General features: G+C 36.8%; 2 protein-coding genes across 4 annotated transcripts in view; one reads left to right on the forward strand and one right to left on the reverse strand.

Moving 5' to 3' along the window:
• LOC129746079 (fibulin-1) overlaps positions 1–23,699 on the reverse strand; it is a 190,949-nt gene that overhangs the window by 57,888 nt on the left and 109,362 nt on the right. The gene's annotated exons all lie outside the window — the stretch shown is intronic.
• Positions 317–18,349, forward strand: LOC129746080 (uncharacterized). Its single transcript, XM_055739530.1, has 3 exons — positions 317–440; positions 13,218–13,343; positions 17,457–18,349. The coding sequence occupies exons 1-3, from the start codon at positions 357–359 to the stop codon at positions 18,030–18,032; spliced, it is 786 nt and encodes a 261-aa protein (XP_055595505.1). The 5' UTR covers positions 317–356; the 3' UTR covers positions 18,033–18,349.

Below are 23,699 nucleotides of genomic sequence, written 5' to 3' on the forward strand. Positions count from 1 at the left end.
TGCCCGAAATAAAAACCACACATTTCAGAACAACATTACTTTCTCCCACTTCTACAGCCAAACATAGCTGCTTTGAATACCGAAAATATTTTGGGTTTCTCCCGATGATTTATTGTTTCCGGCGAATTGTCATTCATGGTGTTCGTCTGTAACCAATGTTTTTCCATTCGAGACAATTTTTCATCATCCATAACCCCTACGGGGGTGCTTGTTTAGTAAATATGTAGAAAAAAAAAACAGAAAAAAGTTAATGTTTCTGTGACACTCGATTGATTTCTTTTCTTTTTCATTCTTTCTCCTAAATTTTGCAGTTTTCGGAGCTGGAGCAGCGCCTGAACGGGTCCACATCCCGCACGATGGCGGCAATATCATTAGGTTTTATAGTGATCATCACCCCCTGGACGATACAGGAGATCGTGGCCACGTGTACGGGATCGAAGGTGGGTTTGAGTATCAATTATGCACTGTGAATATTTCGAACTTTTTTTTGGACTGAATTATCAAAATAAATAAATCTTGTTGGTAAAATAGCCAAACACGTTAAATTCAAAAATAAGTTGGCTAATGATTACTGTTCCACATAACAGATTTTCTTGCATTAAACGCCTTAAAGCTGCTATGAATGATGCGCTGTTCAGGCTACTAACGAGTTCCAGATGAACTGCCCGAGTTTTAAGACAGATGAACAATGCCACATAAACCTTCAATGTTTTTTGAGTTCTTACAAAGTTCTCTTTAATGCAGAAAGGTCCACCAAAATCGACAACACACTCTTTAAATGGTTTTCCCGTATTCAATCTTACTTCTGGAATTTCTCCCATGATTTGGTTCAGTGGTTTGGGTTTATTGCGACTGATGAATTATTTTTCGGGTTAATGATTTTCCCTTTGGAACCCAGTATTTCAATCTAACCGTGTATAACAGTGATTGAGGTCCAATGTGAAGGTACGATAAGTGATAATTTCTTACAACCACTTGGGTAAAGTTTGACTTGGGAGGAAGAATGATTGGATGTTGCTGATCAAATGAGATTCCAGTTGCTTGAATCCGGCCACCAACTCGCATTTATCCGTCGACATCTAGGAAAGGATTCAGTGTGAGCAAGACGCTTTTCTTTTCTTTCTTTTTCTTTACACAGTTTATTTCTTCCGCGTAAAAACGTTGTTGTGTTGTTATGATGATTGTTTTATGAGCTCGCCGAATTTCACTAATGGTAATTTTTCCTGTGAGACTATCACCTGGTTTGGATTTGGATCGACAATTTTGGACGAAACGCAAACAGTAAGTAGCAATTCTTTGGAGTTTTCCTAGGTTTGATACTTTTCAATGAAAGCAAACGGTGAGTCAGTATCATTTGTGGGGTTTTGTATCTGAACAGCTGTCTTTAAGCTTAATGTTAATTCAAAGTTTCATTTCTTATTATCTCCTCGTAGGTAAATTGATCCATTCCACCATAGTTGATTGTTTATCAATTCCTTGGCAGAGCTTCCCCGGGATATTAGATCCGCTTCTAACTTTGTTTTTTTCATTAATAATCTTCACCCGGTTGCTTACAAATTGCGGTGGTGATCGGTTTGGGTTGGCAATCCAATCTAGAGTTACCATGGAATAGTCATAGCACTTCGGACCTTATCCATCAATTGTACCAATGATACAGCTACTCTTAGTTCAAGTCTAGGGATAGTTAAGTTGTTGTTATTATTATTCGCACTTTGTGGAGTTACTCTTGACTTAGCACACATTAGATAAACCGCTACTTTTCCATCAAATGTAACAGTACGAACATATATAGCAGCTCCGTATGCCCGTTTGGCTGCATCAGAAAATCCATGGAGCTCTGTAAACTGTCCCGAAGAAGACTTATACCTGTAATTGTATTTAATTAATTACCAATTCCATAATATGGACTGTTACGAATAATCACAAAATACCTTGGAAATTGGATGTACTTTAAATCACATAACTGCTTGCAGAACCGAGTCCATTCAGAAGTGATATCTTTCGGTAGTTTTTCATCCCACTGCAGTTTATGGGACCAAATATTCTGCATAAGAATCTTCCCTTGTACTACAACAGGACTAACCACTCCAAGGGGGTCGAATATTTTCGGCACTTCTGCGTTTCGAGGTTCCGGCTTCTATGTCGACTTCGTTCGTAATGCTTAACAGAACTTTGAAGGTGTTCCACTGGAGGCCGAGGATTTCCGTTGACGTAGTTTGTTCTTCTATAACCGTCGTTGGGTCATTCCACTTGTGGAGTTCGAAACTAGCACTTTTAAGTATAAGGGTAAGCTGTTCCTTTAGTAGGATCATTTTTTGTTCAACTTCATGGCCAAATAAAACGTCGTCCATGTAGAAATCTTTCTCAATGATTTTACAGGCTTCAGGGAACTCAGCTGAGCAAGTTCCATACGTTACGTTCAATTGATACGTACTTACAGGTTCTTCCGATGAAAATCGCCACAGTATGAGTTGAAACCTTCTGTCTTCTTCGTGAACCAAAATTTTTCGGAACATTTTTTGAATGTCTCCCTTGATTCCATAGCGATAGCATCTGAACCTCAATAATATAGTGAAATTGTTTTGCTGTATGGTAGGGCCGGTTAACAAAACGTCATTTAATGATAACCCGCTAGACGTTTGGGATAATCCATTAAAAACAGTTCGTAGTTTGGTCGTCGCACTATCAGGTCTTAAGACAGGATGAAGAGGGAAGTAGAAATGTACTTGGTTTTCTGCTATCTGTTCCTGATTGATCTTTTCCATATGACCTAGATCCGAATAATTATGCATGAATTCTTTGTACCGTTTATGTAACAGAGGATCGCGTTCAAATCTACATACGTTTCAATTTGAGAAATCTGTTCAATGCCAAATTCTTGGATTGGCCCAATAAAGCGGACGTTTTTTTCAAGGGTAAACGTACTACAAAACCCACCCCCCCCTCCCCCTCTTTGTTTCTCGAAGTTCTTCTTCGGTCCATGATAGAGTGTTGTAAGCTCGGATATTTTCTTGCATGCAACTGAGTTCATTTGCGATTTTCGTTCATTTTTGTAAATGAACCTCCTACTATCCATCCCAGACTAGTGTTCTGCATAAACGGTAAGCGTGGTCCAACTTGATGGTTCCCATCTCTTAAAACGTCCATTACTATTGAAATACCAAGCAATAAATCGACTGGCCTTGACTTATTGAATTCAGGGTCAGCCAAAAGCAGTACAGGTAAAATCCATTCATCTATAACAAAGTCGTTCCTGGGAATATGTTATGCATTCCGTAATAAGTACACTAAGGTCTTGAACGACATGGTAGCAAAACTAGTTTGAGATCCGGAGTCTAGCAATGCTCGACAGAGTAACATCTTTTTCTTAATACTAAGATTGTTGCTGTGGGGAGGATAGCTGTATCTGGTAATTGATTACACTTGCTGTTATTTTCTGTAATTTTATATTCAACAAATTTCAATGTGAAACAATAAAACATTTCATAGATTTACTCACGCTTGGTATCATAGGTTCGATGATTGTCCCGATGAAGAGTGGTATGATCCAATGATTTATCCACTGTGTGATTAGCATTTAGACAATTGAAGCACAACGACCGTCTCTTAATCAGCCTAAATCTTTCGTCCACAGATTTCGCCAGATATTGCTTACAAAATGCCATGGAATGGTCACCGTTGCACGATCCGCATTTTCCGTTCTTTGTTGTCTTGGATAAGAATGATCGGGTTTCGGTTTTTACACGCTTCAAAGGGCCTGCAGTGTTTTCATAAGAATTTTTGCGTTTTACCGGGATGACTTCAATTACCTGGCATCGGTCCAATACAAAAGATTCCAATTGTTCGTAGGTGGGCGGTGTTACTCCGGACGCTGCTGTTTCCCTTTGCCTGCGAGTGTAGGCGTCTAGTTTGTTGGACATCATATGGATCAACAAAGCATCCCAGCTTTGAACTGGTTGTTCCAATACCTGCAGGCATCTTATGTGTTTTTGTGCGTTGTCAAATAACACTCTCAGATTAGCTGCTGACTCAGTTTCCACGGGTTTAAGATCGAATAACTCCCGGACGTGTTGTTGGATCAGCTGTTTTGGATTGTTATATCTTCGCGTCAGTAATTCGTAGGCAATTTGGTAGTTATTCAATGTTGTCGGAAGAGAATCTATAATGAAGAGCGCCGGACCACGGAGAGATATTTTAAAATATTCCAATTTTTGAATTCCTGGTATTGGCCTTGAATGTATCAACGAATTAAATTTATCATGCCATCCAAGCCATTGTTCGTTTGAACCACTCAATTTTGGCAAATCGATCGTAGGCAGTCGTATAGTGTCCTTTGATATTGGGGGCACATCGGCTTTCTTTTGGCTGGTGATAGTTTTTTCGAAGGCTGCCATACCCGCAATGTACTTCAATTCTACTGCGTCTCTTGTTGCGATCTCGTCAGGCACCAGTTGTTCAAGAGAATTTTGAACGGCATCGTAAGCAGTGTATGCTTGTTTTAGCACGTCGCGTCGCATTTCAATCATTACCACATTATTTTGGAAAGCCTCCTTTGTTTGGACAATATGGGAAATCCTATTGCTGGTATGGTTCCGTTGGTTTGTAAATCGATCCATATCAGACTGCAAGACGTATACCTGTTGCACATTCGACGATTCCACGGCTGTTGGTTGTATTTCTTGCTCCTTTTCCATATTGACGAATGGCTACACCAATTGTATTTGATCGTCCTCCGACATAGCTGAGAATTGATGGAAATTACCGGTTTAGGTAAGTATGTATCGATGAAACTCTGTATTATCTATTGGAATCATCATTAAACTGAATAAAAATATCAATGTCTTGCTAACTATGGATCTTGTATTTTGAATTCCAACATGGCCGTCTCAATACCGGAGTTGATTATGCTTGTGAAAAATGGAGTACCGGCCTTTTCAATATGGTCGACCGAAAGTTTAAATTGAAACTATTTTTCAACATGAAGGACTCAGTTTCAACTTTCATCGGTAAAACCATACAACCGATCCAATATCGGGCTTGTGTCAAATTTCCAATATGGTCGACCTAAAATCGCATTTCGAAACAAATTTCAATGTGAAGCAATAAAACATTTCCTAGATTTAGGGGAAAGGTTTCCTAAATGGGCCTATCGGGTTAAATGACCCTACGGCTGTTTGATGAAACGGCTGACTAGACAGCTTATCCGACCAATGCATTTTGAGGGTGATACGCTTAGAACATAGGGCAAGAAAGAATTTTATGAATTTACAAACTCATAAAAATTTAAAAAATCATACAAGGTTTTGATACATTTTGATGTAATATTTCGACTTTTAAAAATTATACGTAAAGAAGCTTAAAACAAAAACTAGGATGGTTTTTGTTTCTTACTCGAATTAACTTAAGAAATTAAACATATTTCAGCTTTTGTGGAGTTTTAATAATGATTATATAGTGGAATAATAGAGTGTTTTTGTATGCCCCCATCATGTTTCTAAAATGCCTCCATCCTAAAATAACAGGTTAAATACAATAAAAAAATGATTTTTATCATTGAACCTTCAAATCTAAGCTCTGAATAACATCTTAAGAGAGAATTGGAGATCTAAAAACAGATTTGATAAAGTTTTTCTCATGGATGAACTGCCTCCATAGTATGGCAACCCTAACTTTTGTTTTATTCCATAAAATTATAATACACATAGATTTTTATAAAACTTCAGCTTTGTCGTACGTAAATTATTACTTTCTAGCAGTTTCAATGAAATTATACGGAAATATTGCCCAAAAAACAGAAATTTTTTCAAAACATAAATAGGCGCATTTAGCCCGCACGGTTTGAGGTTCGGCATTTTAGACAACACTTACAATAAAATCGTTTTCTTGGAAACAGAAGAAAATTTTAACATAAAAATTACTCCATTGTATAGAAAACAGATGCCCGCACACGTGTATATAGTTTTTGTACACATGTTCGATGTGATATTTGATTAAATCAGTGTTCAGCTTAATAGGCGCATATAGCCCGCTCCTCCCCTACTCACGCTTGGTATCATAGGTTCGATGATTGTCCCGATGAAGAGTGGTATGATGCCGACCGTTGCATCTTCTACAGTTACCACCACGACATTGATCCACTGTGTGATTCACATTTCTTCGTACGTGGGTGTTGAAGACCCCATAACACACCGCAAGTGGTATTTCACACTCATGATATCCGCTTCCCAAACACCACCAAAAGCGGGAGATCTCGGGGGAATGAACTTCCAATCAATGCCTTCATTCGTGCAAAAGTCTTGAATATCCGGTTCGAAGGACCACTTTTATGTGTAACACTGGAAGGACCATTAGGCACGTCTATTTAGGTCACTGGTTGAGCAAAGACTGAACTGACAGAACCGGCCGGGGGCAGTGGGTTGACATTGTTACTAACACATACACAGTTGCTGAGAAGGGTTGCCAGAAATAATGTACAACCGGATATTATAGGGTTAGGCTATATTTAACCTTAACAGATTTCTAAACGTTTACCTTTTGTAAAGAGGGCTCCAATGGAAAATTTTCAGAAAAATGATTTGTTTCGAACAAATTTTCGAAAATTTTAATCCAACAATATTGTCAAAAATTGATAAATATTAGTGTTTTATCATGATGAGATGATTTATTTTTTTGGAAAACAGGTTTTGATCCTATTATATGATATGTGCATGACATTTTTTTTAATTTTTTACAAAATTTGGTATAGATTATTTATTGTGTTGATGATCCCTTCTAAGTAGTTTTGCTCCATCAACCTTCAAACAATCAAGTTAAGTTCGAACCAGAGACAATCTAGAAGCTCAGATGCCATGAAAAACTCCTTTAATAAAAAATGATGAAATTTTATTCAAATTCAATTTGATTAAAAAGATTTAATAAGCTTAAATTTTCCAAACAAGGGGTAGCAAAGCAAACCGGGTCAGCCAGTAACAAATACTGAATCAAAGCGATCGAAAGATTCCTTTTAATTCAACCACGATAAATGAAAAGTTCATATACCGGTATTTGGATAGCAACTTACTACTTTCTTCAGTGAGCGTTTTCGATTGAAGAAGGTAGTAAGTTGCTATCGAAATACCGGTATATGAACTTTTCATTTACCGTGGTTGAATTAAAAGGAATCCCAAGCAACCAAAAGTTCGTATAACATTCCTCTATCAGGTTTAATCAGCTTAATCGAGTATGCTAATACAACTTCTTTTCAGCTCAATTTTTAAGTAGTTAAACAAACTTTAAAGTTGAAAAAAAGTTCGCATAAATCGCCAAACAACTTCTAACCAGCTTCAAAATCCACTTTATAAGCAGCATAAAAAATCGAAAAAATTACTCTTCCGCTCCTTCAATTGCCTTCTCAAGTCTGCTATTTTGATTCATATTAATCAACTATATTTGTTACTAACTCATATTACATTTAAAAAACACGTTCTTACCAAGCCTCGAACCCGAGCTCACCGCTTGAAAGTTGAGATCCATACTTGTTGCCCTATATGAACATCATGAGTAGGCAACGATTTTACTCGATGTGATGATTTTCTTTAAAACGACTTTCAGGTTCTTTATTTCTACTTAATTCCCACTTTCAAGCTGTTAAAAAGTTCTTCCGGAACTTAATGTGTACTTCATATAGTTGTTTCCCAAGTAACGATATGTGTTTATTTATGCAAACACGTGTTGAAGTTCGGAAAAAGTAGATTTTAGCCTTTAAATCTACTTCAAAGTTTCTATAATACGAAGTTGCTTTTGAACGCCCGTTGGGACTTATTAAAAACTTTCAAGTTTACAAAATAGTACAACAGAGACTTTTTACGAACTATTGAGCTGTACAAAAAGACTTGTAACCCTTTGATAGCTACTTGATTTTGAAAAAATCAATATAATTTCGATAAGTTTCCATCGCGAGGCCCCTCGAATTTGTTTGTTTTGTATATTTTGACGTTTCATAAACAACTGGCTTGGCTCTGGAGTGTTCAAACAGGTGTCTACATTCGAATAAGTTGTAAAATATGGAGAACGCATAAATTTCTGGTTCCATTCCGTTGTCCCAGGGTTCAACACGCAGGAGTGCGTCCAATGAGAAAGAGCAAATAAAACGCAGCTCTTTCGTTCTCGGTTCACGGGCACATTTGATTGCTCGAAATTCTCTCGAGAAATTTGCGACCAAAACGCAGATTGAAAATTTTTGAGCAGAGCGAATTCGCGCGCGCCTATTCGAGAGCGCGAGCGGTGCAAACTGCGTTTGCGTTTTTCTGCCGCGTGCGTGTAAGGAACACCGAGCATCTACCGAGAGGACACGGCGGCTCACCGGACGGCGCGCGCGGCTCTCTTTAGCACACGGTGTGTTCGCGTGTTTTCGTTATTAAGGGCCGACGGAATAATCTGTGCGAATAATTAAATCAATAGATATGGTAAAACAGATAGCAGCAAGCAATAGCCTTGGGTGGAGGGTTATAACAATCCATGTTAGAAGTTTTAAAATACATACTAGTAATAGTAACTAGCACTAGTAACTATGAAAAATTTACCATGCATTAGTAAAATTTCGCAAAATTCGCCAAATCAAACAGCATAACATAAGGATTGTTAAAATGCATGTTGAAAATATTCTAGCCACTACCCAAGCAACCAAAAGTTCGGATAACATTCCTCTATCAGGTTTGATCAGCTTAGTCGAGTACGCTAATACAACTTCTTTTCAGCTCAATTTTTAAGTAGTTAAACGAACTTTAAAGTTGACAAAAAGTTCGCATAAATCGTCAAAGTTCGCATAAATCATAAATGAATGTTGGAATATCCTAGCAACTAGTTATAGTTATCAGCACTAGTTACTATGAAAAATTGCTAAGTAAAATTTCGCAAAAAACGAGAAATTTTAATATTGCATGGTAAATTTTTCATAGTTACTAGTGCTGGTAACTATTACTAGTGGCTAGAATATTTTTAACATTCACTTTAACAATCCTTGTGTAAAGCTCTTGCATTAGGCATTTTTTGCGAAATTTTACTATTGCATGGTAAATTTTTCATAGTTACTAGTGCTGGTAACTATTACTAGTGGCCAGAATATTTTTAACATTCATTTTAACAATCCTTGTGTGAAGTTCTTTGATTTGGCGTTTTTCGCGAAATTTTACTATTGCATGGTAAATTTTTCATAGTTACTAGTGCTGGTAACTATTACTAGTGGCTAGAATATTTTTAACATTCATTTTAACAATCCTTGTGTAAAGCTCTTTGATTTGGCTTTTTTTGCGAAATTTCACTATTGCGTGGTAAATTTTTCATAGTTACTAGTGCTGGTAACTATTACTAGTGGCTAGAACATTTTTAACATTCACTTTAACAATCCTTGTGTAAAGCTCTTTCATTAGGCATTTTTTGCGAAAATTTACTATTGCATGGTAAATTTTTCATAGTTGCTAGTGCTGGTAACTATTTTTAGTGGCTAGAATATTTTTAACATCCATTTTCACTATCTTTGTGTAAAGCTCTTTGATTTGGCGTTTTTCGCGCAATTTTACTATTGCATGGTAAATTTTTCATAGTTACTAGTGCTGGTACCTGTTACTAATGGGTAACGTTAACCTCCTACATTAATTCTTATAACCCTCCGCCAAATCCCATTGCGCGCTTACATATATTTTAACTATCCTGTTGATAAAATCATACACACAGATTTCTCAATCGGCACTGCAAACAGAAACACGAACGAAACACAAGGCCCTCACTCGAGCCCGTGCGCGCCGCCCGGTGACGAAAAGAGGGCCGCCTCGGACCATTCGGAGAGCCGCCGCGCGCTGCATTGTGAGCCGCTGAGTCCTGTTCTTTGAGCCAAAAGAGAGGCCTCACCTGCCAGCTCGATTAGGACGCGCGAGAGCTAGCCGTGCCTGTTTGACTCGGCCGCTCACGCAGATTTCGGATAGTGCATCCTCGTCTAAGTGAACAGATTGAAACTGGTTGTTCGTGATGTGAATAACGGTCATCCCGGAACACTAAGCAAGAACGCAAACGAAGAAGTGTTTCGCTCGAGAGGAATGGTTTGCGTGTGCCGCGCGCGTCTAAAAGAGTGCGTTTTGTTGAACCCTGCGTTGTCCATCCGGAAACTGGTTGTTCGTGATGTGAATAACGGTCAAACGCACCGGGAAGTGACCAAGCACAACGAAATTAGCAAGACAGCGGTATCAAAAATCATGAAGAAGAAAAAAACGTTCGAATCGGAGTTGGATCACCCAGGAAGAGGACTGAAGCCCAAGACAGATGCCAGAACGGACAAGAAAATCATTCTTGAAGTGAAGAAAAACGTAATAATAACGATCCGGCAGATACAGGAAGAGCTCCAATTTTCGGTATTGCGTTGTACTGTCCGTCGCCGCGTCCATGCAAAGGAGTACCATAGAAAGAACGCAGTGAGAAGGCCTTTCAACAGCCAGGTGAACAAGGCTAAGCGGCTCAAGTTCGTCAAGGAACACGCCGATAAACGGCTCGAGTCCTGGAAAACATTGTTATGGGCCGACGAATCCAGATTCGAGCTATTCAACCGGAAGAAGCGGGATCATATGTGGCGCAAGTCGGGTGAGGAGCTCCAAGATCGCCATATCCAAGGAACAGTTAAGCACGGAGGAGGTAACGTGATGGTGTGGGGGTGCTTTTCTTGGGGAGGGGTGGGCAATTTGGTAAAAATTGACGGAATCATGACAGCTGAGTCATATTCCAATATCCTGCGGGAAAACCTCGAGGCATCCCTCATCAAGACGGGCCTCGAAGAGCGCTTCGTTTAACAGCAGAATAACGATCCGAAGCCTAAGGCCAATCTGATGAAGTCATTTTCCCGTTCCTGCCGCATCCAACCCCTTGAATGGCCCCCACAAAGTCCTGATTCGAACCCCATCGAAAATCTGTGCGCCATCCTCGATCCTCTGATTGATAAGACTGGTGTGACAAATTAAAAATACTTATTTTGATGCCATGGAGCATGCGTGGGAGGAACTCGACCCACAACACTTGCACAACCTTGTTGAAAGTATACCGAAGCACTTTTAGGAGGTGTTGAAGGCCGAAGGAGGCCATACCCATTATTAAATCGTTCTTGTTTGCCTTCAGTTTGAATCAATTTGAAGCTGTACCGATCTGGACACTTTTTTGCCCCTTTTTTTTTTGAAATATTAACTGTTTTTTTTCTATCAGAAAAACTTTTTTTTAACAGCGCAACATTAACAAAAATTGAAAAGAACATAATAAACAATATTTAAAAAATGATTACAATGCGTTTTCGTTGAATTTTAACCAGAAAAATAAAAGAAATTGAAAAAATAAATATTTGGACACTTTTTTTTGCCCCTCACTGTAGGATCTCAGTGAAACTTCATGTTTCTTTGAAGAGATCTAATTTCTACCTCAGACTAAAGCGTAAACCTTTCAAAGATATGACTAGCATCTTACTAATGCTAACATTACCAACCCACAGAAAGAATGCTATGTATGCCGCGACTGAGACTCGATCTCATGATCTCTGGCTAAGAAGACCTGAGCACTATCCTCTAGGTCACGATCGGCGGCTTATTTAGAGTTTTGGTGGTGCATAAATGCGCTCCAGCTTTTTATGAAAATTTATTTTATAGTCCTAACGATATTATACTGACCAAAATAAACCTAAAATTGATACTTGGGATATGTTTCTTTTAAATTCATCCCGTGTTCCAATGTGATAACCGCGAGAGAATTAAGCACTAGTTTCAAAAATCCTTGAAATTCAGTGGACGAATTCAAATTGATCTATCGATTACTTCTCCTCTTAGTTTTATTCAACTTAGAAGTCGATCAAATCTTATTAATTAGAAATTAAAGCGTTTTTTAATTATTAGACGTATAACAAATGAATGTCTTCAGAAAAATAACCCTAGCCCTAGCCATTTTGGCGTGTCTTCAATATTCGGTTATGGGTACGAATATCTTAACAAATGTGCGCTTTACCAGTCAAGGGCATCAACAAAGCTTTTCGAGATTTTTTTCGGTAAAAGTTTGACCAAATTGTGAACTGACTTAGAAAAACTGAATGTCTTCTGTGGTGATAGTTAGTACTGGTTAGTACCTTTCATCCCATGAAATTTATTGAGTTTTCATCATTAGATAGATTTATGAGTCGATGCAGATTTTTTTTCGTTGTTCCAACTTTAACCGAAAAAAAGATTCAACAGCAGCGTTGCATAAAAACTCATTCATAGATACAACAAAACCTTCCAGTTCAATGATATCATAAATTGGGGAATGGATTTGTTTGCTTATGTTGAGCACAGAGTTCGGTTGCTTGTAAAATCCCGAAAACAGAACAGCTTTCGGACAAGCTACCCAGATCCGGGACAAAATGTCAGCACAGTTTGATGTTCCTCTTCCAGTCAGTGGCACCGCGTCGTGTCGTGTGTGTAGTAATTGAAATTCATTTCACTCAGTGTGACATTATTAGCATTCACACTTGACTGCACACTGACTAGTCCTACGACCCTCTGCGCTTCTCATTGATGCGCTCTGCTCCGTGAATGTGTGAATAGAATTCTTTGTGAATGTGTGAACATGGGTGTATGACTTGGACCGGCTGAAGCCAAATCTGCATTCAAGTAACAAATTTGCACACAATGCATTCGCTCGTTGGAAGAATGCAACTTTAACATTTGTAACAGCACCCCCCAGAAAGGGGGATCCAAAGTTGGTTGAACCATAACTGACTGGGAAGGAGCACACGAGTCCTATACAAGACGAGTGTTTGTTCTCCATTCATCAGCACACTGTTGGGGGTGAAACTGAAATGGAAAACAAACATCCTTGATAGTGTGCAAAAAGTAATAATAGACGGGAAGAAATTTTAGGGATGCAAAGTTCGACTCTGGGGCTGATTCGCATTGGAATTCATATGTAGGAGGAGCTCGAACGTTGTGTTGTTTCAAAGTTTTCTGAGTTCAGTAGAATAGTTTGAAAAGCGTGTATGAGTGTGAAAATATTAGCAAAACCGCAGCAATGAGAGTTTCCGGAACATTACTTCTGGCGGCGATAATTGTTGTAATAAAAAATGATGACTCGAGTGTTTCGCTAATTTGAGTACCGCTTCAAAATTTTGATTATTTAACATTCAAGTTGTAAAGAGCTTTCTGCGCTACGAATTGAGTGTTTTTATCTCTTTTCACTTTCAGATACCACCTTCGATAGACTTCTGCGTCACATGGATAGCTTTAAGTAGTAGCTTTTGGAATCCCTTCCTGTACTGGCTGCTGAATGCGAGATTTCGAAGAATCTGTAAGGATCTTCTCACGTCTAAGGTAAACAAATTATGCACTTTCCAAATAAAAAAAAATAAGAACACATGTCAAAAGTTTGCACAAAACTAAAAATTTGTAAATATAAAAAAAATTAGCAATTCACAGAATCTTCACAAATTTGACAATTTTGACAATTTTGACAATTTTAACAATTTTGACAATTTTGACAATTTTGACAACTTTGACAATTTTGACAATTTTGACAATTTTGACAATTTTGACAATTTTGACAATTTTGAGAATTTTGAGAATTTTGACGATTTTGAAAATTTTGACAATTTTTGTCTTTTTGGTCATATTTGACAATCATTTTTGTCATTTTTGTCATTTTTGTCATTTTTGTCATTTTTGTCATTTTTGTCATTTTTGTCATTTTTGTCATTTTTGTCATTTTTGTCATTTTTGTCATTTTTGTCATTTTTGTCATTTTTGTCATTTTTGTCATTTTTGTCATTTTTGTCATTTTTGTCATTTTTGTCATTTTTGTCATTTTTGTCATTTTTGTCATTTTTGTCATTTTTGTCATTTTTGTCATTTTTGTCATTTTTGTCATTTTTGTCATTTTTGTCATTTCTGTCATTTTTGTCATTTTTGTCATTTTTGTCATTTTTGTCATTTTTGTCATTTTTGTCATTTTTGTCATTTTTGTCATTTTTGTCATTTTTGTCATTTTTGTCATTTTTGTCATTTTTGTCATTTTTGTCATTTTTGTCATTTTTGTCATTTTTGTCATTTTTGTCATTTTTGTCATTTTTGTCATTTTTGTCATTTTTGTCATTTTTGTCATTTTTGTCATTTTTGTCATTTTTGTCATTTTTGTCATTTTTGTCATTTTTGTCATTTTTGTCATTTTTGTCATTTTTGTCATTTTTGTCATTTTTGTCATTTTTGTCATTTTTGTCATTTTTGTCATTTTTGTCATTTTTGTCATTTTTGTCATTTTTGTCATTTTTGTCATTTTTGTCATTTTTGTCATTTTTGTCATTTTTGTCATTTTTTGTCATTTTTGTCATTTTTGTCATTTTTGTCATTTTTGTCATTTTTGTCATTTTTGTCATTTTTGTCATTTTTGTCATTTTTGTCATTTTTGTCATTTTTGTCATTTTTGTCATTTTTGTCATTTTTGTCATTTTTGTCATTTTTGTCATTTTTGTCATTTTTGTCATTTTTGTCATTTTTGTCATTTTTGTCATTTTTGTCATTTTTGTCATTTTTGTCATTTTTGTCATTTTTGTCATTTTTGTCATTTTTGTCATTTTTGTCATTTTTGTCATTTTTGTCATTTTTGTCATTTTTGTCATTTTTGTCATTTTTGTCATTTTTGTCATTTTTGTCATTTTTGTCATTTTTGTCATTTTTGTCATTTTTGTCATTTTTGTCATTTTTGTCATTTTTGTCATTTTTGTCATTTTTGTCATTTTTGTCATTTTTGTCATTTTTGTCATTTTTGTCATTTTTGTCATTTTTGTCATTTTTGTCATTTTTGTCATTTTTGTCATTTTTGTCATTTTTGTCATTTTTGTCATTTTTGTCATTTTTGTCATTTTTGTCATTTTTGTCATTTTTGTCATTTTTGTCATTTTTGTCATTTTTGTCATTTTTGTCATTTTTGTCATTTTTGTCATTTTTGTCATTTTTGTCATTTTTGTCATTTTTGTCATTTTTGTCATTTTTGTCATTTTTGTCATTTTTGTCATTTTTGTCATTTTTGTCATTTTTGTCATTTTTGTCATTTTTGTCATTTTTGTCATTTTTGTCATTTTTGTCATTTTTGTCATTTTTGTCATTTTTGTCATTTTTGTCATTTTTGTCATTTTTGTCATTTTTGTCATTTTTGTCATTTTTGTCATTTTTGTCATTTTTGTCATTTTTGTCATTTTTGTCATTTTTGTCATTTTTGTCATTTTTGTCATTTTTGTCATTTTTGTCATTTTTGTCATTTTTGTCATTTTTGTCATTTTTGTCATTTTTGTCATTTTTGTCATTTTTGTCATTTTTGTCATTTTTGTCATTTTTGTCATTTTTGTCATTTTTGTCATTTTTGTCATTTTTGTCATTTTTGTCATTTTTGTCATTTTTGTCATTTTTGTCATTTTTGTCATTTTTGTCATTTTTGTCATTTTTGTCATTTTTGTCATTTTTGTCATTTTTGTCATTTTTGTCATTTTTGTCATTTTTGTCATTTTTGTCATTTTTGTCATTTTTGTCATTTTTGTCATTTTTGTCATTTTTGTCATTTTTGTCATTTTTGTCATTTTTGTCATTTTTGTCATTTTTGTCATTTTTGTCATTTTTGTCATTTTTGTCATTTTTGTCATTTTTGTCATTTTTGTCATTTTTGTCATTTTTGTCATTTTTGTCATTTTTGTCATTTTTGTCATTTTTGTCATTTTTGTCATTTTTGTCATTTTTGTCATTTTTGTCATTTTTGTCATTTTTGTCATTTTTGTCATTTTTGTCATTTTTGTCATTTTTGTCATTTTTGTCATTTTTGTCATTTTTGTCATTTTTGTCATTTTTGTCATTTTTGTCATTTTTGTCATTTTTGTCATTTTTGTCATTTTTGTCATTTTTGTCATTTTTGTCATTTTTGTCATTTTTGTCATTTTTGTCATTTTTGTCATTTTTGTCATTTTTGTCATTTTTGTCATTTTGTCATTTTTGTCATTTTTGTCATTTTTGTCATTTTTGTCATTTTTGTCATTTTTGTCATTTTTGTCATTTTTGTCATTTTTGTCATTTTTGTCATTTTTGTCATTTTTGTCATTTTTGTCATTTTTGTCATTTTTGTCATTTTTGTCATTTTTGTCATTTTTGTCATTTTTGTCATTTTTGTCATTTTTGTCATTTTTGTCATTTTTGTCATTTTTGTCATTTTTGTCATTTTTGTCATTTTTGTCATTTTTGTCATTTTTGTCATTTTTGTCATTTTTGTCATTTTTGTCATTTTTGTCATTTTTGTCATTTTTGTCATTTTTGTCATTTTTGTCATTTTTGTCATTTTTGTCATTTTTGTCATTTTTGTCATTTTTGTCATTTTTGTCATTTTTGTCATTTTTGTCATTTTTGTCATTTTTGTCATTTTTGTCATTTTTGTCATTTTTGTCATTTTTGTCATTTTTGTCATTTTTGTCATTTTTGTCATTTTTGTCATTTTTGTCATTTTTGTCATTTTTGTCATTTTTGTCATTTTTGTCATTTTTGTCATTTTTGTCATTTTTGTCATTTTTGTCATTTTTGTCATTTTTGTCATTTTTGTCATTTTTGTCATTTTTGTCATTTTTGTCATTTTTGTCATTTTTGTCATTTTTGTCATTTTTGTCATTTTTGTCATTTTTGTCATTTTTGTCATTTTTGTCATTTTTGTCATTTTTGTCATTTTTGTCATTTTTGTCATTTTTGTCATTTTTGTCATTTTTGTCATTTTTGTCATTTTTGTCATTTTTGTCATTTTTGTCATTTTTGTCATTTTTGTCATTTTTGTCATTTTTGTCATTTTTGTCATTTTTGTCATTTTTGTCATTTTTGTCATTTTTGTCATTTTTGTCATTTTTGTCATTTTTGTCATTTTTGTCATTTTTGTCATTTTTGTCATTTTTGTCATTTTTGTCATTTTTGTCATTTTTGTCATTTTTGTCATTTTTGTCATTTTTGTCATTTTTGTCATTTTTGTCATTTTTGTCATTTTTGTCATTTTTGTCATTTTTGTCATTTTTGTCATTTTTGTCATTTTTGTCATTTTTGTCATTTTTGTCATTTTTGTCATTTTTGTCATTTTTGTCATTTTTGTCATTTTTGTCATTTTTGTCATTTTTGTCATTTTTGTCATTTTTGTCATTTTTGTCATTTTTGTCATTTTTGTCATTTTTGTCATTTTTGTCATTTTTGTCATTTTTGTCATTTTTGTCATTTTTGTCATTTTTGTCATTTTTGTCATTTTTGTCATTTTTGTCATTTTTGTCATTTTTGTCATTTTTGTCATTTTTGTCATTTTTGTCAATTTTTTCTTTTTTTTTAATATTGTTCAGTCGGTTGTCGATTTTGTTTTAAAAATTATTTTTATTTTGATTTAATTAATTGTAACTGTTCTTCCTCCTATATTTTCAAATACAGTGCATCAGCAGCCAAACTTCGCTGGAGGAAAAGTACAGCATGAGTCTGGAGTACGATCATCAGCTGCTGTCGGGAGCACTGCCACTTCCGCCGGGACCTCCGCCGGCCACGATCTGCCGCTCGGCTAACCACACGCCCCGGTCCGAGTACGAGCTGGGCTCGGCCAAGTACTGGGGCAACATCCTGGAGCGAACCTTCAGTACCGGCAGTATGAATGCCATTCACCACAGTACCTCATCCGGATCGTACCATCAACAACAACAGCAAGGACATCCGATGACCCTGCATCGGCACCATCATCGACAACATCGTCAACATCAGCAGCAACATCAACAGCACCACCATCAGCACCAAAATGGGAACAGCATTCTGCATAAATCGACCTTATCGATTGGGAAAGAACTTCACGCCGGGATGACGAGATCCGAAAGTTCAGAATTTACGGTAGTCTTTCCGACTACCAATTCCGACCCTCAGATGTCTTCCTGTGAGCATGAACTGCACGATATCAACTGTGCCAAGAATCAAGCTTTTTTCGTTGGGTTCAACCATCACCAGACGCTACCTGATATCTAGTATTGCAGGAAACGGAAACCGGGAGGGTAAAATGTTCTGAAACAATGCGATATGAGGTTTTTACCTACTAGATAAGTGTTTTGTATGAAATCTCATGGATGCATAGATATAGGGTAGCAAATTTTCAAATGAAATTTGAATTATCGTCAATCAACTTCCATTAAGAGTTTTAAAAATTCATTGAGATTATTGTATAACCTGCCTGCGATCACTTATGCCTATGTTTACCTGAACTGTCGTATCTGACTAAAATATTATTTCAATAATCGCAGATGGAGGGGAGGATTATTTAGAAAAAAAAAAGAATACATGATCAATCCACGGACTTCATGTCAGCTTACGACAACCTTTCCTGATAATGTGATAAAAATCTACACCACTGCATATTGCTGATAGCATTGTGATTTGAATGGTTTAAACTTTTCCTGTGTGGTGGTGTAACCATCAACCATTGCAAAATGACAACGGATTTGAAATGCAATTATAAAAACATCTCAAAAACATTGATAAACATGGACTTTCTATGAGAATCTTCTTTGAAACTAGATTACATAAATAATTGAGATTCCGGCGAGTATAAAATCCGAGTTGTGGAAACCACATTATGCCAAAGTAAATTACTATTCACCTCATCGACGCTTACATACAGGCGAGGCCTGTTATAGCAGCGATGCCTAGTATCGATGGTGAACTCCAGCGATAGGCAGCATCCATGTGAGCTCCGTTGCATAGAGAGCGCATGCTTGTCATTCATCGTTCATCTTGTTGAGTTTGACCCACACACAGGTCATGGCAAAAAACTCGACTGTTCCACGTGATTCAATATTTCTTTAACACGTTCGTCGCCACGTCACCCATATATGGGTGACGGCTCTCTTAAGCAAGGTTGCCGCTCAGTTCTGCCACGCGTTGTAAATCTGAAGCTCTCTCGCTTTACTTTCATGCTCTGAGATTTTTTTTGGGCGACGAACGTGTTAAGTTAAATTGTTCTCTCTCACACTCGAATCAGTACCGCTCCTACAACTCTCTTACAATCCTGCAACAGTTTTAGACTACAGATCCAAAACTGCTTCATGTTGGAGACTGCCTTGGTCGTCTTCCGAGGGCTTTCACCGCTCACCTTCTCGACATATAATTATGAGACCGAGTCTCCGAGGATGTTTTTTAGAAAAGTTTTATTTTCACATCCTCATACTTGTCCACTAATCACTATCACTAGACTAACTGCTAACTGCACTTCCTGCTGCTGAACCACTTACTGCTGCCGGGTCGGGAACCAAAGAGAACGAGCATGCCTTCGCTATCGGTATTTAAGTGATCATATTTGCTTACGATGCAATTATGATCACCACGTGGTTGCGCGTGGCTTGGGAGCGCCACGTTTATACATCCTGTCTCGGGTTCTGGGAGAGGGATGTATGTAACTATATATTGATCGTTCCCTTTCACTTTCGTCACTTCATACGACCCTAGGACTTCGGCCATATACTTTTTGCTAGGTTCAAGCTGAGTTCGCTTACACGCCATAGTATTGTTAACCTTGTAACTTGGTGCCTGCTTCGCCAGTCCACCTAGTCTTTTGTCACCTACGATCCGCATTTGAACTTCGAACATCGACTCAAATGGGGAAAAACTGTTACTCTGGAGGAAACTAGCGTTGATCCTTCTTTGTATGTTTCTAATGTATTGTCACCACCGCCAGTTCTTTTCAACACCCAACTTCGTTAGCATTGCTAATATCACTTGGTTTACTTATTCCACTCGTCCGCGTCCTCCTGGTACTCCAGTCTTGACTTCTACTTCTTCACAATACTGTTTGAAGTCACTCCATGCAAAAACTACATCTTGGCCACTGATCAAGGATTTCCTAACAGCTTACATGGTATACGCAACTTTTCGATCACTTCTCGCGCATTTTCGTTTCGTTTTCGTCGGTTAGATGAACACAAACTATCAAACTATCAATTAAATCTTCTATTTAAGCTTCTCATCGTTAAACAGTCTTTCAGGATCTTTTTATTCAACTGTCTGTAGTCCACACACACTCTCATTGATCTATTTTTCTTTTTTTTTTCCTTGTAGGGCAGAGCCCACTGCGACCAGTAGTTGATCTGTCGTGGTATTTACCCCGCGTTACTAGGTATATGCTTTTAGGTTCACCTGCACTATTGATTGAAGCGACAGTTGATTGCTGACTAAGCATTTTATCCCAATCGGGTATGATATCAAAGATGTATGATATAACCTTCTTAGGGCTGATATGCAACCATATGTCTTGTGCGCTTATTAACTTTGCCCCAAGTACACGCTCTCTCCCATTTAGGAGGGCGCAGCAGTTGCATAGAAGATGCTCTGCAGTTTCTTTTTCGAACCCGTAGAACCGACAGTCATCGTATTGAATAATGATTATCCGTTTGTGATGTTGTTTTGTTGGACAATGTCCGGTCAAGACCTGTGTAAGTACTTAACTCGTGCTTACTTAGGATCAACATGTTTTGGAGAGTCGTGCGCTTGGTTCAATTAATCTTTTGCCTGAGCTGCTCCCTCTGCTGTTCTCCAATTGGAGACAGTAGTGGTACTTTCCCAGTTCTTAAATTCCATACTCAAGACACTCCTCGATACACCACAGAAAGGTTCAGGTCCAATTAACAGGCCCTGAGATCCTTCCCTAGCTAGCTAGTCTGCTTCTTCGTTTCCTAGGATACCGCAGTGGCCTGGAACCCAGAATAAAAATACTCTCTTCCGTATGGCCAGATTTCTTAGTGCAACAATACACTCCCAAACAAACTTGTAGAAACATGTGAACGTACTTAGTGCTCGAAGAGCGGCCTGGTTGTCAGAAAATATGTATATAGATATTTGTGTACCTATATCCTCTTTTCAAACAGGCTAAAGTGCATTCTAGAATTGCTTGAACTTCTGCTTGGGATACAGTTGGACAGTTTCCCATAGGAATTGAGATTCTGAGTCTGCCCCAGTTCTGTTATCCATTTTTGACCCATCAGTAAAGAATTTTATCGATCCGGAAGGAACCGCAGGCCCACCTGACTCCCACACGTCCCTATCGTTGATAGTTACATTGTATGGTATGTCTAGGTTGAAAATGGGTTCCATCCAGTCATCATTTTTCACAATAAGTGAGTTAAATTTAAATTTCTTTAGGATTTTGAGGTGTCCTGTGAGTTCTCCTTCATAGAGAGTTTTGTGTTTGGAGAGTCTCAAGGCACTACGTTCCGTCTCTAACTAAATGAATTGATGTAGAGGCAGAATATTTAGTAGTGCATTTAGAGCCTCATTCGGTGTGCTTCGCTTTGTGCCAGTTGCCGCGTTGCTAGTCTTTGAAGCTTCGCTAGTTTTTTTTTCTGGGTTGTAATTTGTATAGTTTTGGTCCACCATACTAAGGAGATATAGGAGATTTTGGGTCTAATAATAGCTGTAAATATGCAGTAGATAATTTTCGGCTGTAGTCCCCATTTTTTCCCTACTCCTTTGAGGCAGACCCATAGAGCTGTTGTAGCCTTAGCGATTACATGCTCTATCTGTGGGTTCCATGATAGCTTTGATTCTAGTACTATGCCTAAATATTTCACTTGTGATTCGAGGTTTAACACTTCCCCATCTAATGTTAGAGGTTTCAGTGTAATTTTTCGTCTCGTAGTCAGAGATGTTAAAATCGCGAGTCTACATACTCGCACTTTGCCCTTCTTTGCAGAACGATTTTATTTCGTTAAACTCAATCTGCAATGATGCTATCTAAAGTTCAACTCGGAAAGCATCAGGAAGCAAGCTTCGGGTAAACTCGGCAGGAGTAAACAGCAATCGGGGGAAACATCAGCGAAGCAAACGAACAGTTCTGCGAATTAAAGAAAAAAATCGTGTTCGTTCGGCAGCCGAACACATCAAACGGACAACGCATGGGGGCGTGGCTTAAAGTGATAGATACAAGGGAACGGGAAACGAGCGAGAGAAGGGTGCGAGGAATGTTAACTCGGTCCGTCGGGCAACGATCGCTCGTGAGCATTCGTGTACGGTAAGCTTCGTTCTGTTGTTTCGTTGGTGTGATTTTATTCCTGCGAGGCATGGAAAACATAAATTCGGAACTGTTCTCTTCGTTTTGTATGCAATCACGTCATGATTGGAACGAAGATAAAATCAATCTGCATACAACAAGTGAAACTAGAAAAAAATCAGCCAAATGATTCTTTCCGAAGCGAGTTTACACACCACTGCTCGTAGTGAAGGCTATCACAGTAGTTTTGGAAGGGTTTGTGTTCAGTCCCTCTTCCCTGCACCAAAATAGTGCGTAGTTGAGTGCAGTTTGCATTCTATTAGACAACACATTCTCATGTTTTCCCCGAACTATAATAACTACGTCGTCTGCAAAGCCAATAACTTTGAATCCTATGCGGTCCGGTTACGGGATAGCAGAAATACACCGAATTATTGTTCACTTACTCAAGATGCGCTCGTACCAAATATGGCGGACTCTCGTTTCCCGATTGGCGAGGACTCTTGTGTTTCCTTTTATGTTCAAATGCCAACGTTGCCGGAACTAAAGTGTCACTGCTTATATGCTCAACTGCCGACGGACGACTGGCTGGAAGTTTGTATGAATACGAAAGAAATGCCTGAGGTGACATCATGCACGGTATCGGTATGTGGTTTCTCATGTGCGAGAGCGAGATGCGTTAACCGTTTGACGCATGCAATCATGAATCATCAATGAGTTCTCTTTCGAGTGATTGAGTAGCTCTGTGTCTCGACATCAATGGGATAAGGAAGCGAATGATGATTCTACTGACAATGGGCTATTAGAGGATACATTCTGTTAATGCTGAAATATCATTCTCATATTCATATGGTGGCATATTAACACTCCACAAATCCCATGGATACAAGTTTATTTAGGAGGTCGTCCACTATCAAGGACCACAACAACGGTAATAGAACCCCGACTTGGGGACATCCCTTCGTTGGTGTTGCTTCGATTACACCCTTACAATTTTTTACAAAAATGGAGAACTAATCAAGCCAATAGAAGCGAATTTGACCTGGGAGGGTAGTGGAATACGAGAAATGGTTCTATAATTATTTCAGGCCCCTCCCAACTACTAGTGGAGATACAGGAAAGAAGGAAGGAAGGGAGCTTTCATACCTTTTTTATTGCATAACTTGAAAACTATTCGTGCAAATGGAACCAAATTTGGCTAAGAAGGGTATTTGGGTATCATAAATAGTTCTTCGAATATTTAGTACCCCTCCCTCCTTATGGAAAGGAGATAGAAAGTGGGGAGAGAGCTTCTTTACAATTTTCAGCACTACCGGAAAAATAATCAAGCCAATGGAACCAAATTTGGCGTGGGAAGGTATTTGATTACGAGAAATATTCCCTTACAATTTCTTACATCACTCTGGAACTTACCCAGCAAATGGAACGAAATTTGGCTTGGGAGGGTATATAAGCACAAGAAATATTTCTATGAATATTTGCCCTACTGCCTTCTTCCAGTGGGATGATAGCAAGGAGATAGGGGGGCTTCTTAAAAAAAATTGCATAACAAGAGAACTAATCGAGCAAATGGAAACAACTTTGGCATGGGAAAACATTTGAATACCCAAAATGGTTATTTGCTCATTTGAGACTTCTTTCTTCTTCAATTGGGGATA

Source organism: Uranotaenia lowii, chromosome 2 (genome assembly GCF_029784155.1).
Source record: "Uranotaenia lowii strain MFRU-FL chromosome 2, ASM2978415v1, whole genome shotgun sequence".
Classification (NCBI taxonomy): domain Eukaryota; kingdom Metazoa; phylum Arthropoda; class Insecta; order Diptera; family Culicidae; genus Uranotaenia; species Uranotaenia lowii.

Excerpts from the sequence above, each read along its gene's own strand:
- LOC129746080 (XM_055739530.1), top strand. The coding sequence starts at position 357 with ATGGCGGCAATATCATTAGGTTTTATAGTGATCATCACCCCCTGGACG. Across the intron at positions 441-13,217 it reads CCACGTGTACGGGATCGAAG|ATACCACCTTCGATAGACTT; the intron begins GTGGGTTTGAGT and ends TTTCACTTTCAG. Across the intron at positions 13,344-17,456 it reads AGGATCTTCTCACGTCTAAG|TGCATCAGCAGCCAAACTTC; the intron begins GTAAACAAATTA and ends TTTCAAATACAG.